At 40.8% G+C, this 18,977-nt stretch overlaps 2 protein-coding genes and 1 long non-coding RNA gene across 3 annotated transcripts; all 3 read left to right on the top strand.

Moving 5' to 3' along the window:
• Nucleotides 1-1,117: 1,117 nt before the first annotated feature.
• On the top strand, nucleotides 1,118-11,887 carry LOC122831568 (cholecystokinin-like). The gene is made up of 5 exons (XM_044117849.1): nucleotides 1,118-1,181; nucleotides 2,717-2,796; nucleotides 3,042-3,225; nucleotides 3,653-3,805; nucleotides 11,322-11,887. The coding sequence occupies exons 2-4, from the start codon at nucleotides 2,719-2,721 to the stop codon at nucleotides 3,784-3,786; spliced, it is 396 nt and encodes a 131-aa protein (XP_043973784.1). The 5' UTR covers nucleotides 1,118-1,181; nucleotides 2,717-2,718; the 3' UTR covers nucleotides 3,787-3,805; nucleotides 11,322-11,887.
• Nucleotides 7,913-11,323, top strand: LOC122831567 (cholecystokinin-like). The gene is made up of 4 exons (XM_044117848.1): nucleotides 7,913-7,994; nucleotides 10,262-10,341; nucleotides 10,558-10,741; nucleotides 11,169-11,323. The coding sequence occupies exons 2-4, from the start codon at nucleotides 10,264-10,266 to the stop codon at nucleotides 11,300-11,302; spliced, it is 396 nt and encodes a 131-aa protein (XP_043973783.1). The 5' UTR covers nucleotides 7,913-7,994; nucleotides 10,262-10,263; the 3' UTR covers nucleotides 11,303-11,323.
• Nucleotides 11,888-15,435: 3,548 nt separating the features above from the next.
• LOC122831566 lies at nucleotides 15,436-18,866 on the top strand. Its single transcript, XR_006370720.1, has 4 exons — nucleotides 15,436-15,482; nucleotides 17,753-17,832; nucleotides 18,126-18,288; nucleotides 18,700-18,866. It is a non-coding gene; the product is annotated as an uncharacterized LOC122831566 (long non-coding RNA).
• The last annotated feature ends 111 nt before the right edge of the window (nucleotides 18,867-18,977 follow it).

Raw genomic sequence — 18,977 nt, 5'->3', positions numbered from 1 at the left:
CTAGCTTTTGGATAAACAAGAATTGTAATTTTTCTGGATCATATGGAAAGGAAGTAATCAGCCCACAAGAACGCCGGGAGAGTTTGGTGCCAATCTTCAGGACGTTCACCAAAACCTGGGCTGGTAGCAAAGTATGCCGCAGCAAAAAGCAATTTTTACAAACCTGCCTTCAACGCAACTACCGTGTTTGGAAGGAGAGAAAAGCAGAATCGTGGCATTGTGCGAAAACATGAATGTGAACAAATGGCATAATTGAAGATTTCAAGAAAGTCAGGATTAGGTCAAACACTATTTCCATCGCGAATGGAGAAATCTATTTTCTCCATTCGCTGCTTTAACTTAATATTAATTCATAATATCATTATGAATTATCATTATAATATCATTATGAATTAATAATATCATTATTAATTCATATCATTATGAATTAATAATGATATTATTAATTCATAATATCGTTATGAATTAATAATATTAAATGTGAGGCATTGATCAGTTCCTATTTGTCTGTTTCAGTGTAAAATACCTTCGCTGTGACCAACAGGATCACACACACCTTCTCTGTTTCCATGCTGCAAAAATGAAAGTTACACTAAAAGTTTCTTTGAATTACTCTTTGACAATCCCCACAATGGCTTCATCAGAACTCCTGTGGAGATTATTGGTAGGTACATGCAAACAAAGCTGCGGGTTGAAATTTGGCCTTTTTATGGAGCTATGAAGCCTGTCCTACCTGAACAATACCTCCCCACTCTTAAAAGCAAGAGTGATTTCTCTTTGAGCTGCACGATGAATCGCTTCAATTGCAGTCTATTGTAGTTCAGGCTAAATAGAGCCTTTTAGCTTGTCTCCACTTGAGTCCTCTGATTGTGTCAATAAGCTCATTCTGTGACCCAAGGTGAGTCAGGCGTAGCCATCACTATCAAAGCTGCCACAGCTGAAACTATCGTGTCGGTGTGTGTCCGCGGTATGTGTGCACGTTTGCGTGTTCAGTGGCGTCAGTGCTGCCAGTTTCTGCGCCATCCAGAGGCTCCTCCCACCGGTACAGGCTCCTCCCACTTCCTCTGAGTCTGTATAAAGTATAGCATCCCCTCCCTCTCTCCCATATTCTCTCAGCCTGAGCACTGGAGCAAAACTCTGCTTCTTCAGATCCTCGTCTCCTGGTTTGCCGACAACTGGAGGTAAGAAATACACGTAATTTTTTTGTCATTCAACTTTGTGAATTTTGTAAAAAGATAAGCATTTAAAGTTACAGATCCCTTAAATGGTGTAGAATTTTAAAAAGAGGGCTAGAGTTACTTTGCTTCTCTCCTCCCCCCAATTTTTTATATTTTTATTAAATGATAATATGTAGAACTCAACGTGGTAGATCATAAATGGTCATAAATATCTGAATTACAGGAAGTGAGGATGAGTATTAATAGTCAGTTGTTTATTGCTAAAAATAATGGTAAATATAAATTTGCCTCTTATGAAACATAATTTGAAAGTTTGTTAACCGTCAAAAATATCATACCTTTTGAATTTTTTTAGAATTTCAGTGGAGAAAAGTTTGCTTTTAGCTTGAATTTATTATTATTATTATTATTATTATTATTATTATTATTATTATTATTATTATTATTATTATTATTATTATTATTATGTTGCATTTCAGTAGTGACTTAATAAATGCTAGGGCACATTAACAAAAATAAAAACCAGAGCTATTCTTTAAAAGCTAAGCAAATTGTAAAATGTGTGATGCAGAGTTGAGGAAAAGGTTCTCACGCACAGCAGCACATCATTATCAGCCCGATGAATAATGAATGAAAGACGACCAGCTGCTATCAGGAATTATATTAGCATTGAAAGAATGACTACTTACAGCACCACTGTGCCACTTTCTATAAAATTACTGAAATGGACATTTGTTTTCCGTTCACTGTTACATGTTCAGTAACAGTGAACAGAAGTCTGCAGAGCGCTGAGCTGCAACAGCAGCCCAGATGCAAACGGAGACAGTGGGATTTTCCAATTACTGCAGATTGAAAGCCTCCAAGCAACTGGTGTTGTTTTGATCTAATTGGACTTTTCTTCTGGAAGAGTTTTCTAATAGCAAGCATCGTTCATATCTAATGAAGATTACTCACCAGGGTGAAAAATTAGCTAAATCAGCCTCTCAAATGTAATATTGCATTCCACAATAATAATCTATCAGTGATATTCTGAATGTGAGGAAATATTTCATTGGCATCATTTGTTAGAGGAAATTTTCTTAAAAGAGGTAATTATAGATGAGAACAAACAAATATGATTTAGTTCCCCAGGGATTTTATTTTTAATAGAATCTGAACCCAAAAAGCAAAACGCAGAGCCAAATTAAGATGTGGAGATAATTATCGTATTTCCTTTGAGATTTATTCATCGCTGACACTGACACACTCAGTGTGTGTGTGTGTGTGTGTGTGTGTGTGTGCGTGCGTGTGTTGAACAGTAAAATGTTCCATCACTCTTTGGCGGCTCAACCAGAGTGTATAAAACAGACAAGATGATGTTTCCGTATTTTCATCAGACATTAATCTCTTCCCCCCGTGTTGTTCTTTAGAAACTATGAAACTGTGTTTGATATTTTTAACTTAAATGGTCTGTAGGTTTCTTTCTAATTGAAGCAAAAGATTTTGATCATTTAACTGTGTGGTGTTCATGTTGTCTTTTCCATTTTCTTTGTATCCAGTCATGAATGTAGGTATCTATGTGTGTGTTATCCTGGCTGCTTTGTCCAGTGGCTCCCTGAGTCTGCCTCCACAGTTAGTGGTAAGACACACACACACACACACACACACACACACACACCCACACACACACACACACACACACACACACACACACATTGACACCATAAGTCACAAAAAAGTTAAAGCAGTTCATATGAGAGACGTTACATATGTTTACTTCGGTGCTTTAAAAGAGGCACATATAAAGAAAATCATCATCTACACTTTTCCCTAGTTAAATGAAATTTAAAATGAATTTCCATACATCTTCCTTTCTTCCCCCAGAGAGCTGAGAGTACGGCTCACTTAACAAACAGCCTCCATGCTCCGTCGTCCAGCCGAACACGCCAGGTCCGCTCGGCTCCAGCGCCACCTTCAGACCGGTTCGCCCACTACAGCCAGCTCCGTGAGAACGCAGCGGCTCCAAACAGTCTGAGCCAGCTCCTGGACAGACTCATCCCCAGGAAAGGTGAGTGCTCTGGGGTACGGAGACAACAACGAGAAGCTGTGGTTATTAACGTCCTTCCCTTCAATCATTTATCTTTCTCTCATCGTCTGGTTATTCAGTCCACCGTCATTCACGCTGAGCCCGTATCCCACCATCTGCCGTGTCCCACCTCCTTTCTGCCTCCTCCCCGTCTCTTCCACTTCTTTTTAACCAAACCTCCTCCCTCCATCACTTCCTCCCTCGTCTCCCTGTCTCCGCTTCCTTCTCTAGGTCTGCTGAGCTCACTGCCCTTGCAGAAAGCAAAGGGAATGAAACAGAAACGGAACAAGTCAGAATAGGTTAAATTGCTCCTTCTCAGCGGTTCATACCATCATTAACAGCAGAGTAGAAAATAAAGGATGTAAAAAGACCTCAGTTTTCATCACTCAGTGTGTTTGATTTCTCGCAGGTTCTGCCCTCCAGATCAGATCCTCCCTCAGCAGCAGAGCCCTGGCCCCCAGCCACAGGATAGAGGACAGAGATTACCTCGGCTGGATGGACTTTGGAAGACGCAGTGCAGACGAGTATGAATACTCCCCGTGAAGCCACAGCTGGCTTTCACCACCCAGCCCCTGTCACCCCCCGTTTAAACCAGCATAATCACGTTACAATTTATTTTATTTTTTTACTTTTACAACACACTTAAATAAGTATCCTGTATTGAGCATAAAAACGACAAAACCTGCTTAATAAATGGGAAAGTAACATATATTTTAATTCAGACAAGAGACATCAAGTCAGTATTTTTCCATCTGATTACGTCATCTGCTCTTTAAAATAAATCATTTCATTAAAGAGAGAGAAGCTCCATCATGTCTTAAATCAGTTTTGCAGTTTTTTGTTGATGTTGTTCTTTTTCTGTGGGTTCATTTCAACGTTCACCAAATACAGTTTAAGTGCTCTGGTGTTTAGGACAGTGGAGAGTTTATATGAGTTCCACACAGAATAAAATCACAATTGCATCAAACTGCTGAAAATGGTGCTGTGTCTCACAGGAGTATGAGTCTTCACTGATGAAGTTATTTTAAAGTCAGTTTAATTTTGCTTGACACTTTCGTGAAAAGGTGTGACGTCAAAGTAATATTAAAAATATCTCAACTCAGCTAAAGTGTTGGAATATTTCTGGAGCATTTTGTTGAGCGTCTGAATCTCTCACCGTCTTTGGTGTCCCAAAAAATAAAAAGGAGCCTGGGCGTTTTGTTTGGAGTCGTAACGCTTTCACACGGCACACAGCCTCAGTTTGCTTTAACTTCACACAGATGTCCAGCGAGAACATCTTTTTATGCCCCACCATCTGCATCCGGAGCGTGGCGTCACTCTGAATGACGCAGAGCAGCTGAACAGGGATCGTCTCCGGTCCGCCCTCCGGAGGCTGAATCTGGGGGAACAGAGTGAAAAGACCAGAGCTTGTTTCAAAAATTTTCAGGATATCGCCTCTTCACCATCCCATCGTCACACTCAACTCTGCATGTTGTCTCTGCAGCTGATGATGAAAGTGCTTCTCTTAGGGTAGTTTCTGTAATAAGCATGTTTCTACTAACTTATTAGTGTCGAATCTATTTGTTGAAGGGTTTTCATTATAAATATACAAACGCACCAAAGTTACCAAGGAGGAAAACAAACATGACGAACAAGCGCAGCCCTCACTGTCATCTAAGTACTGTGCAAAGAGCGCAAAACAATATATGTAGCTTTACGATACCAGATCAACCAGTATTACTAGAAACCAGCTATTCTTGACGGTCGATTAAAGAAAAGAAGAAAAGATTTCCAAGTCTGATAAAAAATAATTTTTTTTTAAACTGGACCTTAATCAAGTGTGTTACTGGGATGTGGGTGGGGCAGCATCCTTCCACCTCAAAAGGATCCAGCAAAGTTCAAGAAGCCATAACTGTGTGTCCTCCAACAGGTAGCTCCACCCCTCAGAAACAACCCCAAAAAGGTCAAAGTATCTCCTAAACTGTGAGTAAATTCAAATGAAGTTATTAACTACAGGATAAGTAATTGTCCAGTTTTTGGAAAAAGGTATTGATGCTCTTATTACTGACAATAGAAATTGAGAGGCACCGACCTAATAGGTCCTCTTTTATCAGAGCAATAATATGTCCAGAATGACAGACATTACAAATTAGTTGTCCAATAACAGTGGCTATGATTTGGAAGGGAAGAGGCTTTCCTCCATCTCAGTTTCTACTTTCTTTGTCATTCAATGTAAGTCTAAATAAAGCTCGTCCATCCTCTGACGTCAGCAAGAAATGCGGGTCTGTCGTTTTGTATCAATGCTGATATCAAGGACTGCATGAAGGCACCGTCAGCCCAGAACCACAAACAAACAGTTTGTCTGTGAGCAATAAATGGTTTTCACCAGAACTTTATAACATAAGAGCTAAATTATGAGTTAGTGTGAACAAAAACTGAGCTGTCAACTCATCTTTAGACTTGTGGCTAACTTTCCATGGTTATTCATGTTCATTACTGCATTGTTGAAAAGAGTCGATGCAGCTGAAGAATAAAAAAAAAAAAAAAAGGGCACCACACACTGGATTTCTTCTGTAATGTGAAATTAGAAAGTGTCACCACATCATTCAACAATTCCATTCTTTTATTAAAACAATCTACCAAGCTTCAGAATATGAACTTTAAAACTCTCAGGAACGTGGTTTATTGTGACTTTGTGTTCCTTCAGCGGTGTTGCTTTTTCAGCAACCACTAGAGGGCGCCTGGGAGGAGCGCCTGGGCGGAACCAGCAGGTGTCCTCAGGAATGCCTGCATTCCCTCATGCTCATCAGCAGGCGGGGTAAGAAGAGCTGGCTGAACGGCCTCCGATGGCTGAGTGTTAGGTCCGGCCGGTCCCAATACTCGGACTGGACGCTACGCCCCTACATGAAGAGCGTACCCAGTCGAAATGAATTTAAGGGTTCCAGTGTTGCAGGTTACATTGCAAAAGTGTGAGAAATGGGACAGTAGGCCTCTGAGCCACAACGTCGACATCAAAAATGGCGGACCAGTCGCTATTTAGGCATTTGTACTTCTAAAAAGCACAACTGTAACAAGAAGTCGTTTTTAAATTTACAGTAGAAGTATTGTTGCTTTCCAAAATCATCGCAGGAGCTATTTGGGTGTACAAATGTGTTTTGTTACAACTTGTTGAATACAGAGCAGGATAGTATTCGTAAATATAAAGTAGAGTGAAATCACAATTACTTCAATACATTATATTTGAAAACTGTTTTTTTTTTTTTTTTTTTTTTTTGACAGATACAGTGAACATTGCCATTTTTCCATTGTTTAATTGAAAATATCACCTGCAGCAATGAATTGTGGGTAACGTACTTGCTGAAGTCCACCTGGATGCGGGCTTAGCAGAAGTGCGGAAATGGGACCGAGAAAGGGCGGGGCGTAAAGGCGGATGTGGAGAATTGGGACGCAGTCAGACCCTTCGTCATGAACGCACATTTGAAGGACACAAGGACCAATTCAACTCTGTCTCGTCCCAGACTTTCAGATCCCAGTTCATCTTTCGTTTTCTCTCGTCTCCTGAGAGCGTCAGTGCATGTGGGTCAGAGAGCTAATCACCATCATGACAGAACGCTGGGAAGACCCAGGCACCGTGGCTCTTTCAGAGCAACAATCTTTCACTCAAGCCCATGATGCTGACCTCAGAAACCTCATCGATAAACAAAATACATCTATCCAACGCCTGGATTCAAAATTTATCAACTAACACTTCTCCTCGTCCAGCAGATGTCCCCAATGCTCCATCTCCCAGGCCTTTCAGATCACCTCCCTGCTGTGAGGTCAACTGAGAGGTTTGGTGACGACGTCAATTGTAGTGGGGGGTTCCTACTGTACGAATAAATATTTCTTATTTACTCTGTCTTTTGGCGGGCATCTCTTTTTCCAGGCATCTCGTAATTATGAGATAAGGTGCCTATGTTCTTCTTTGGCGAATGCAGTGCACTTCTGCACATCCCTAATGATATCAGCTGTTTTTTTCTAGCTGCATGTTAAGGTCACACTATAGAAGATGGACCACCCAGCACCCGTCCGAGTGTGCTTACGAGTTACGCAGATTGCTGGAAATTGTTTGTGAGCTGATGTATGCAGAAAGTGGCAGTGTGGATTGAAACAGAATAACAGACTTTATCCAAACTGATGAGGCTGATTCTAGGAAACAAACCTAGGCATCAAGATGTTCCACAGGACTTTCAGATGTAGCGTTTTGAAAACAACTAAACCAGAGGGTGTGAAACTAAAAGTGTTCAACATCTTGCTGGCCCACCATGTCTGTTCTAAACAAACCCATAATGTATAACTAGCAAAAGCACGCTAGCTATCAAAAAAAGCAGCCATTGGTTAGCTGCTGTTTAGTTATTGCTGGATAATGTAATACCTACTGAAAATGGACCACAGAGAAGAACTGCAATAAACCAATTCAAATCTGAATCGTGCATCTTTTTTACTTCTGCAGAGTCATGATGTGATGACAACAATAAGCTACAAGCCAAACTGATATTAAAGTATCATCTGCTAACAAATACCACTTGCATAATTTTTTTTTGTATAGCTCAGCTCTCAGTAAGTCTGTTTCTGTGCTTTCCACAGGCTCCTCCCACTGGTATAGGCTCCTCCCACAAGCGCAGGCTCCTCCCTCTGAGTCAGTATAACAGGCATCCTCTCCCTCACATTCCCTCAGCCTCAGCAGTGAAGCCAAACTCTGCATCTTCTGATCCTCTTCTAATGGTTTGCAGGTAAGAAACACACATCATTCGTGCAGCTAGCTACAAAATACTAGAACTATGTATTTTGTTAAAACAGAGCCACTTAAACTTACAAACTCCTTAAATGGTGTAAAATTCTGAAAAAGATGCATAAAGTTAGTCTGTTTTCTCCCAAGGTTTTAAAGTCTTTATTAAATTATTAAAGGGGAAATATTATGTTCTTTCCCGACACATAATACCATTTTATGGCACCATAACAAACTATTGTAACTTCAGTTAAAACAATTGAAGTTTTCAGAAAGTCATCAGAACATGGCTCCTCTATTAACCTCTAACAAAGTTTTTAACCAGCATTGAACTGAGAAGTAGCTTGTTTCGCCACGTGTTTGCTAATTGCTGCTGGCTAGTCTGAAGGAGCTGCTCTGTGAGCTTAGAAACTTGAAAGAAGAAACTCCAAGGAGTTGCTTCCTTGGAGTTTGTAGGCAGAGCTAAGTCCACCCAGGCGTTTTGCACAGCTGAATGGTTGCCACAGGAAATTAAAGGATTTCTCAAACGTGCATGAAGGAATCAAAGCGGCATTCCAGGTATGTTTTTAATGAAGGGATGACATAATATGATATGAAGTTCAAAGAAGTTGATTTTACAAAATGCTACACCTTTAACAACTCAAAAGATGTAGATTTGTGGTGGAAATGACAACAGCCCCTGTGTTTTAAATCTCAAATTGACAGTTTTTAAATTAGTATTGTGAATTAATATGCTTCATTGTCAAATTCTTGGCATTTATATATTTCTAATATCTGTTTTTCTTATGTCTGGTTTAGTCTGTCATGATGTGTGCCTGCTTTTCCTGGCCAGGCCAACCTTGTCAACCAAGTTTTGATCTTAAGGCATTTTTGTTTTTGAATATGTGAACATTTTCAGTGGAGAAAAAAAAAGTCTTACCCTGAATCCAATTTTGTATTTTTTTTTGCATTTCAGTAATAACTTAAGACTAGAAAACATGCTTAAACTTTGAAAAACTCGCGTGATGTGGTGGCGCAGGGGGTTAGCTCGCCTCACGTTTGGAGGCTTCAGTCCTCGACGCGGACGTCGCGGGTTCGACTCCCGGTCCCGGCGACCTTTGCCGCATGTCTTCCCCTCTCTCCTGTCTGCCTACTGTCGCAAAAAATACGAGCCACTAGCGCCGCAAAAACTCTTCGGAGAAAAAATTCAAAAATCAGCTCTTTTACGATCTGCTAAAAAAAAAAAAGAAAAAAAAAAAACAATGCTAGGGCACATAAACAAAAGTAAAACCAGAGCTATTCTTTAAAAGCTAAACAAATTGTAAAATGTGTGATGCAGAGTTGAGGAAAAGGTTCTCACGCACAGCAGCACATCATTATCAGCCCGATGAATAATGAATGAAAGACGACCAGCTGCTATCAGGAATTATATTAGCATTGAAAGAATGACTACTTACAGCACCACTGTGCCACTTTCTATAAAATTACTGAAATGGACATTTGTTTTCCGTTCACTGTTACATGTTCAGCAACAGTGAACAGAAGTCTGCAGAGCGCTGAGCTGCAACAGCAGCCCAGATGCAAACGGAGACAGTGGGATTTTCCAATTACTGCAGATTGAAAGCCTCCAAGCAACTGGTGTTGTTTTGATCTAATTGGACTTTTCTTCTGGAAGAGTTTTCTAATAGCAAGCATCGTTCATATCTAATGAAGATTACTCACCAGGGTGAAAAATTAGCTAAATCAGCCTCTCAAATGTAATATTGCATTCCACAATAATAATCTATCAGTGATATTCTGAATGTGAGGAAATATTTCATCGACATCATTTGTTAGAGGAAATTTTCTTAAAAGAGGTAATTATAGATGAGAACAAACAAATATGATTTAGTTCCCCAGGGATTTTATTTTTAATAGAATCTGAACCCAAAAAGCAAAACGCAGAGCCAAATAAAGATGTGGAGATAATTATCGTATTTCCTTTGAGATTTATTCATCGCTGACACTGACACACTCAGTGTGTGTGTGTGTGTGTGTGTGTGTGTGTTGAACAGTAAAATGTTCCATCACTCTTTGGCGGCTCAACCAGAGTGTATAAAACAGACAAGATGATGTTTCTGTATTTTCATCAGACATTAATCTTCCCCCCGTGTTGTTCTTTAGAAACTATAAAACTGTGTTTGATATTTTTAACTTAAATGGTCTGTAGGTTTCTTTCTAATTGAAGCAAAAGATTTTGATCATTTAACTGTGTGGTGTTCATGTTGTCTTTTCCATTTTCTTTGTATCCAGTCATGAATGTAGGTATCTATGTGTGTGTTATCCTGGCTGCTTTGTCCAGTGGCTCCCTGAGTCTGCCTCCACAGTTAGTGGTAAGACACACACACACACACACACACACACACACACCCACACACACATTGACACCATAAGTCACAAAAAAGTTAAAGCAGTTCAAATGAGAGATGTTACATATGTTTACTTCGGTGCTTTAAAAGAGGCACATATAAAGAAAATCATCATCTACACTTTTCCCTAGTTAAATGAAATTGAAAATGAATTTCCATACATCTTCCTTTCTTCCCCAGAGAGCTGAGAGTACGGCTCACTTAACAAACAGCCTCCATGCTCCGTCGTCCAGCCGAACACGCCAGGTCCGCTCGGCTCCAGCGCCACCTTCAGACCGGTTCGCCCACTACAGCCAGCTCCGTGAGAACGCAGCGGCTCCAAACAGCCTGAGCCAGCTCCTGGACAGACTCATCCCCAGGAAAGGTGAGTGCTCTGGGGTACGGAGGCAACAACGAGAAGCTGTGGTTATTAACGTCCTTCCCTTCAATCATTTATCTTTCTCTCATCGTCTGGTTATTCAGTCCACCATCATTCACGCTGAGCCCGTATCCCACCATCTGCCGTGTCCCACCTCCTTCCTGCCTTCTCCCCGTCTCTTCCACTTCTTTTTAACCAAACCTCCTCCCTCCATCACTTCCTCCCTCGTCTCCCTGTCTCCGCTTCCTTCTCTAGGTCTGCTGAGCTCACTGCCCTTGCAGAAAGCAAAGGGAATGAAACAGAAACGGAACAAGTCAGAATAGGTTAAATTGCTCCTTCTCAGCGGTTCATACCATCATTAACAGCAGAGTAGAAAATAAAGGATGTAAAAAGACCTCAGTTTTCATCACTCAGTGTGTTTGATTTCTCGCAGGTTCTGCCCTCCAGATCAGATCCTCCCTCAGCAGCAGAGCCCTGGCCCCCAGCCACAGGATAGAGGACAGAGATTACCTCGGCTGGATGGACTTTGGAAGACGCAGTGCAGACGAGTATGAATACTCCCCGTGAAGCCACAGCTGGCTTTCACCACCCGGCCCCTGTCACGGCCCCCATTACCCCCCGTTTAAACCAGCAGAATCACGTTACAATTTTTTTTTTTTTTACTTTTACAACACACTTAAATAAGTATCCTGTATTGAGCATAAAAACGACAAAACCTGCTTAATAAATGGGAAAGTAACATATATTTTAATTCAGACAAGAGACATCAAGTCAGTATTTTTCCATCTGATTACGTCATCTGCTCTTTAAAATAAATCATTTCATTAAAGAGAGAGAAGCTCCATCATGTCTTAAATCAGTTTTGCAGTTTTTTGTTGTTGTTGTTCTTTTTCTGTGGGTTCATTTCAACGTTCACCAAACACAGTTTAAGTGCTCTGGTGTTTAGGACAGTGGAGAGTTTATATGAGTTCCACACAGAATAAAATCACAATTGCATCAAACTGCTGAAAATGGTGCTGTGTCTCACAGGAGTATGAGTCTTCACTGATGAAGTTATTTTAAAGTCAGTTTAATTTTGCTTGACACTTTCGTGAAAAGGTGTGACGTCAAAGTAATATTAAAAATATCTCAACTCAGCTAAAGTGTTGGAATATTTCTGGAGCATTTTGTTGAGCGTCTGAATCTCTCACCGTCTTTGGTGTCCCAAAAAATAAAAAGGAGCCTGGGCGTTTTGTTTGGAGTCGTAACGCCTTCAGCGTTTCACACAGCCTCAGTTTGCTTTAACTTCACACAGATGTCCAGCGAGAACATCTTTTTATGCCCCACCATCTGCATCCGGAGCGTGGCGTCACTCTGAATGACGCAGAGCAGCTGAACAGGGATCGTCTCCGGTCCGCCCTCCGGAGGCTGAATCTGGGGGAACAGAGTGAAAAGACCAGAGCTTGTTTCAAACAAGTTTTCAGGATGTCGGCTCTTCACCATCCCATCGTCACACTCAACTCTGCATGTTGTCTCTGCAGCTGATGATGAAAGTGCTTCTCTTAGGGGAGTTTCTGTAATAAGCATGTTTCTACTAACTTATTAGTGTCGAATCTATTTGTTGAAGGGTTTTCATTATAAATATACAAACGCACCAAAGTTGCCAATGAGGAAAACAAACACTACTAAAAAACCCACTCCATAATAACGAACAAGCGCAGCCCTCACTGTCATCTAAGTACTGTGCAAAGAGCGCAAAACAATATACGTAGCTTTGCGATACCAGATCAACCAGTATTACTAGAAACCAGCTATTCTTGACGGTCGATTAAAGAAAAGAAGAAAAGATTTCCAAGTCTGATAAAAATGTATTTATTTTTTAAACTGGACCTTAATCAAGTGTGTTACTGGGATGTGGGTGGGGCAGCATCCTTCCACCTCAAAAGGATCCAGCAAAGTTCAAGAAGCCATAACTGTGTGTCCTCTAACAGGTAGCTCCACCCCTCAGAAACAACCCCAAAAAGGTCAAAGTATCTCCTAAACTGTGAGTAAATTCAAATGGAGTTATTAACTACAGGATAAGTAATTGTCCAGTTTTTGGAAAAAGGTATTGATGCTCTTATTACTGACGATAGAAATTGAGAGGCACCGACCTAATAGGTCCTCTTTTATCAGAGCAATAATATGTCCAGAATGACAGACATTACAAATTAGTTGTCCAATAACAGTGGCTATGATTTGGAAGGGAAGAGGCTTTCCTCCATCTCAGTTTCTACTTTCTTTGTCATTCAATGTAAGTCTAAATAAAGCTCGTCCATCCTCTGACGTCAGCAAGAAATGCAGGTCTGTCGTTTTGTATCAATGCTGATATCAAGGACTGCATGAAGGCAGAAACACAAACAAACAGTTTGTCTGTGAGCAATAAATGGTTTTCACCAGAACTTTATAACATAAGAGCTAAATTATGAGTTAGTGTGAACAAAAACTGAGCTGTCAACTCATCTTTAGACTTGTGGCTAACTTTCCATGGTTATTCATGTTCATTACTGCACTGTTGAATAATAATAATGTCGATGCAGCTGAAGGATAAAAAAAAAAGGGCACCACACACTGGATTTCTTCTGTAATGTGAAATTAGAAAGTGTCACCACATCATTCAACAATTCCATTCATTTATTAAAACAATCCACCAAGCTTCAGAATATGAACTTTAAAACTCTCAGGAACCTGGTTTATTGTGACTTTGTGTTCCTTCAGCGGTGTTGCTTTTTCAGCAACCACTAGAGGGCGCCATGGAGCGCCTGGGCGGAACCAGCAGGTGTCCTCAGGAACGCCTGCATTCCCTCATGCTCATCAGCAGACGGGGTAAGAAGAGCTGGCTGAACGGCCTCCGATGGCTGAGTGTTAGGTCCGGCCGGTCCCAATACTCGGACTGGACCCTACGCCCCTACATGAAGAGCGTACTCAGTCGAAATGAACTTAAGGGTTCCAGTGTTGCAGGTTACATTGCAAAAGTGTGAGAAATGGGACAGTAGGCCTCTGAGCCACAACGTCGACATCAAAAATGGCGGACCAGTCGCTATTTAGGCATTTGTACTTCTAAAAAGCACAACTGTTACAAGAAGTCGTTTTTAAATTTACAGTAGAAGTATTGTTGCTTTCCAAAATCATCGCAGGAGCTATTTGGGTGTACAAATGTGTTTTGTTACGACTTGTTGAATACAGAGCAGGATAGTATTCGTAAATATAAAGTAGAGTGAAATCACAATTATTTCAATACATTATATTTGAAAACTGTTTTTTTTTTTTGCTTTTTTTTGACAGATACAGTGAACATTGCCATTTTTCCATTTTTTAATTGAAAATATCACCTGCAGCAATGAATTGTGGGGAACGTACTTGCTGAAGTCCACCTGGATGCGGGCTTAGCAGAAGTGCGGAAATGGGACCCAGAAAGGGCGGAGCGTAAGGCGGATGTGGAGAATTGGGACGCAGTCAGACCCTTCATCATGAACGCACATTTGAAGGACACAAATGTGCGTTCTTTCGTTTTCTCTCGTGTCCTGAGAGCGTCTGTGCATGTGGGTCAGAGATCTAAACACCATCATGATGGGAAGACCCAGGCACCGTGGCTCTTTCAGAGCAACACTCTTTCACTCAAGCCCATGATGCTGACCTCAGAAACCTCATCGATAAACAAAATACATCTATCCAACGCCTGGATTCAAAATTTACCAACTAACACTTCTCCTCGTCCAGCAGATGTCCCCAATGCTCCATCTCCCAGGCCTTTCAGATCACCTCCCTGCTGTGAGGTCAACTGAGAGGTTTGGTGACGACGTCAATCGTAGTGGGGGGTTCCTACTGTACGAGTAAATATTTCTTATTTACTCTGTCTTTTGGCGGGCATCTCTTTTTCCAGGCATCTCGTAATTATGAGATAAGGTGCCTATGTTCTTCTTTGGCGAATGCAGTGCACTTCTGCACATCCCTAATGATATCAGCTGTTTTTTTCTAGCTGCATGTTAAGGTCACACTATAGAAGATGGACCACCCAGCGCCCGTCCGAGTGTGCTTACGAGTTACGCAGATTGCTGGAAATTGTTTGTGAGCTGATGTATGCAGAAAGTGGCAGTGTGGATTGAAACAGAATAACAGACTTTATCCAAAGTGATGAGGCTGATTCTAGGAAACAAACCTAGGCATCAAGATGTTCCACAGGACTTTCAGATGTAGCGTTTTAAAACAACTAAACCAGAGGGTGTGAAACTAAAAGTGTTCAACATCTTGCTGGCCCAACATGTCTGTTCTAAACAAACCCATAATGTATAACTAGCAAAAGCACGCCAGCTATCAAAAAAATCAGCCATTGGTTAGCTGCTGTTTAATTATTGCTGGATAATGTAATACCTACTGAAAATGGACCACAGAGCAGAACTGCAATAAACCAATTCAATTCTGAATTGTGCATCTTTTTTACTTCTGCAGAGTCATGATGTGATGACAACAATAAGCTACAAGCCAAACTGATATTAAAGTATCATCTGCTAACAAATACCACTTGCATAATTTTTTTTTGTATAGCTCAGCTCTCAGTAAGTCAGTTTCTGTGCTTTCCACAGGCTCCTCCCACTAGTATAGGCTCCTCCCACAAGCGCAGGCTCCTCCCTCTGAGTCAATATAACAGGCATCCTCTCCCTCACATTCCCTCAGCCTCAGCAGTGAAGCCAAACTCTGCATCTTCTGATCCTCTTCTAATAGTTTGCAGGTAAGAAACACACATCATTCATGCAGCTAGCTACAAAATACTAGAACTATGTATTTTGTTAAAACAGAGCCACTTAAACTTACAAACTCCTTAAATGGTGTAAAATTCTGAAAAAGATGCATAAAGTTAGTCTGTTTTCTCCCAAGGTTTTAAAGTCTTTATTAAATGATTAAAGGGGAAATATTATGTTCTTTCGCGGCACATAATACCATTTTATGGCACCATAACAAACTATCGTAACTTCAGTTAAAACAATTGAAGTTTTCAGAAAGTCATCAGAACATGGCTCCTCTATTAACCTCTAACAAAGTTTTTAACCAGCATTGAACTGAGAAGTAGCTTGTTTCACCACGTGTTTGCTAATTGCTGCTGGCTAGTCTGAAGGAGCTGCTCTGTGAGCTTAGAAACTTGAAAGAAGAAACTCCAAGGAGTTGCTTCCTTGGAGTTTGTAGGCGGAGCTAAGTCCACCCAGGCGTTTTGCACAGCTGAATGGTTGCCACAGGAAATTAAAGGATTTCTCAAACATGCATGAAGGAATCAAAGCGACATTCCAGGTATGTTTTTAATGAAGGGATGACATAATATGATATGAAGCTCAAAGAAGTTGATTTTACAAAATGCTACACCTTTAACAACTCAAAAGATGTAGATTTGTGGTGGAAATGACAACAGCCCCTGTGTTTTAAATCTCAAATTGACAGTTTTTAAATTGGTATTGTGAATTACTATGCTTCATTGTCAAATTCTTGGCATTTATATATTTCTAATATCTGTTTTTCTTATGTCTGGTTTAGTCTGTCATGACGCGTGCTGCTGCTTTTCCTGGCCAGGTCAACCTTGTCAACCAAGTTTTGATCTTAAGGCATTTTTGTTTTTGAATATGTGAACATTTTCAGTGGAGAAAAAAAAAAGTCTTACCCTGAATCCAATTTTGTATTTGCTTTTTGCAGTTCAGTAATAACTTAAGACTAGAAAACATGCTTAAACTTTGAAAAAATCGCGTGATGTGGTGGCGCAGGGGGTTAGCTCGCACCACGTTTGGAGGCCTCAGTCCTCGACGCTGACGTCGCGGGTTCGACTCCCGGTCCCGGCGACCTTTGCCGCATGTCTTCCACCCTCTCTCCTGTCTGCCTACTGTCGCAAAAAATACGAGCCACTAGCGCCGCAAAAACTCTTCGGAGAAAAAAATTTAAATTTAGCTCTTTTACGATCTGTTAAAAAAAAGACAAAAATAAAAAATAAATGCTAGGGCACATTAACAAAAATAAAACCAGAGCTATTCTTTAAAAGCTAAGCAAATTGTAAAATGTGTGATGCAGAGTTGAGGAAAAGGTTCTCACGCACAGCAGCACATCATTATCAGCCCGATGAATAATGAATGAAAGACGACCAGCTGCTATCAGGAATTATATTAGCATTGAAAGAATGACTACTTACAGCACCACTGTGCCACTTTTACTGCCAAATTACTGAAATGGACATTTGTTTTCTGTTCACTGTTACATGTTCAGTAACAGTGAACAAAAGTCTGCAGAGCGCTGAGCTGTAACAGCAGCCCAGATGCAAACGGAGACAGTGGGATTTTCCAATTACTGCAGATTGAAAGCCTCCAAGCAACTGGTGTAGTTTTGATCTAATTGGACTTTTCTTCTGGAAGAGTTTTCTAATAGCAAGCATCGTTCATATCTAATGAAGATTACTCACCAGGGTGAAAAATTAGCTAAATCAGCCTCTCAAATGTAATATTGCATTCCACAATAATAATCTATCAGTGATATTCTGAATGTGAGGAAATATTTAATCGACATCATTTGTTAGAGGAAATTTTCTTAAAAGAGGTAATTATAGATGAGAACAAACAAATATGATTTAGTTCCCCAGGGATTTTAATTTTAATAGAATCTGAACCCAAAAAGCAAAACGCAGAGCCAAATTAAGATGTGGAGATAATTATCGTATTTCCTTTGAGATTTATTCACTGCTGACACTGACACACTCAGTGTGTGTGCGTGTGTGTGTGTGTGTTGAACAGTAAAATGTTCCATCACTCTTTGGCGGCTCAACCAGAGTGTATAAAACAGACAAGATGATGTTTCCGTATTTTCATCAGACATTAATCTCTTCCCCCCGTGTTGTTCTTTAGAAACTATAAAACTGTTTGATATTTTTAACTTAAATGGTCTGTAGGTTTCTTTCTAATTGAAGCAAAAGATTTTGATCATTTAACTGTGTGGTGTTCATGTTGTCTTTTCCATTTTCTTTGTATCCAGTCATGAATGTAGGTATCTATGTGTGTGTTATCCTGGCTGCTTTGTCCAGTGGCTCCCTGAGTCTGCCTCCACAGTTAGTGGTAAGACACACACACACACACGCGCGCGCGCACGCGCACACACACACACACACACACACACACACACACACACACATTGACGCCACAAGTCACAAAATAGGGGGATTCTTTTATTATTTAATCATAGAGTATTTCAACACACTGTGACTAGACAGGCCAACATGAAAGAATGACATAAGAAAAACATCTATTTGGGCCCCGTTTACTTCCGTGGTGGCACACATAAAGAAAATTAGCATCATGTTAAATTAAATTCAAAATGAATTTCCATACATCTTCCTTTCTTCCCCCAGAGAGCTGAGAGTACGGCTCACTTAACAAACAGCCTCCATGCTCCGTCGTTCAGCCAGAGTCGCCAGGTCCGCTTGGCTCCAGGGCCACATCACAACAATTTCCATGCTCCACAACATGCAAAGAACCCACTCTCGTTTCTGGGCAGACTCATCCACAGGAAAAGTGAGTTCTCTGAGGAAAGAAGGCAACAACGAGAAGCTGCGGTTATTAACGTCCTTCCCTTCAAACATTTATCTTTCTCTCGTCGTCTGGTTATTCTTTTTCTTCCTTGTATGCGTCCGTCTGCAGTCCACAATCATTCACGCTCAGCCCGTATCCCACCATCTGCCGTGTCCCACCTCCTTCCTGCCTCCTCCCCATCTCTTCCACTTCTTTTTAACCAAACCTCCTCCCTCCATCACTTCCTCCTTCGTCTCCCCGTCTCTGCTTCCTTCTCTAGGTCTGCTGAGCTCACTGCCCTTGCAGAAAGCAAAAGGACAGAAAAAGAAACAGAACAAGTCATTACCATCATTATCAGCAAAGTAGAAGATATAGGATGAGTCCTCATCACTCACTGTGTTTGATCTCTTCCAGTCTCTCCTCCCTTGATATTCTGGGCCGTTCCTCAGCGCTTCCACCCCAAGAAAAAGAATTAGATGAACCGGCTGGCCTTCTCTCCCGACCCAGTCACAGACCACAGCACCACATTGTGATTTTCAGTTTTACAACAGATTTGATTTAGAATACTGTACTGAGAAAGATGGGAAGCAGTATTTTTCCTCAAAATAAATCATTTCATTAAGGGCAGAAGCTCCATCATGTCTTAAATCAGCTGAGTTCTTTGTGGAGTCATCTAGTCAAATACAGATTAA

Source organism: Gambusia affinis, linkage group LG05 (genome assembly GCF_019740435.1).
Source record: "Gambusia affinis linkage group LG05, SWU_Gaff_1.0, whole genome shotgun sequence".
Taxonomy (NCBI): domain Eukaryota; kingdom Metazoa; phylum Chordata; class Actinopteri; order Cyprinodontiformes; family Poeciliidae; genus Gambusia; species Gambusia affinis.
This window is presented reverse-complemented; position numbering and strand designations above follow the sequence as displayed.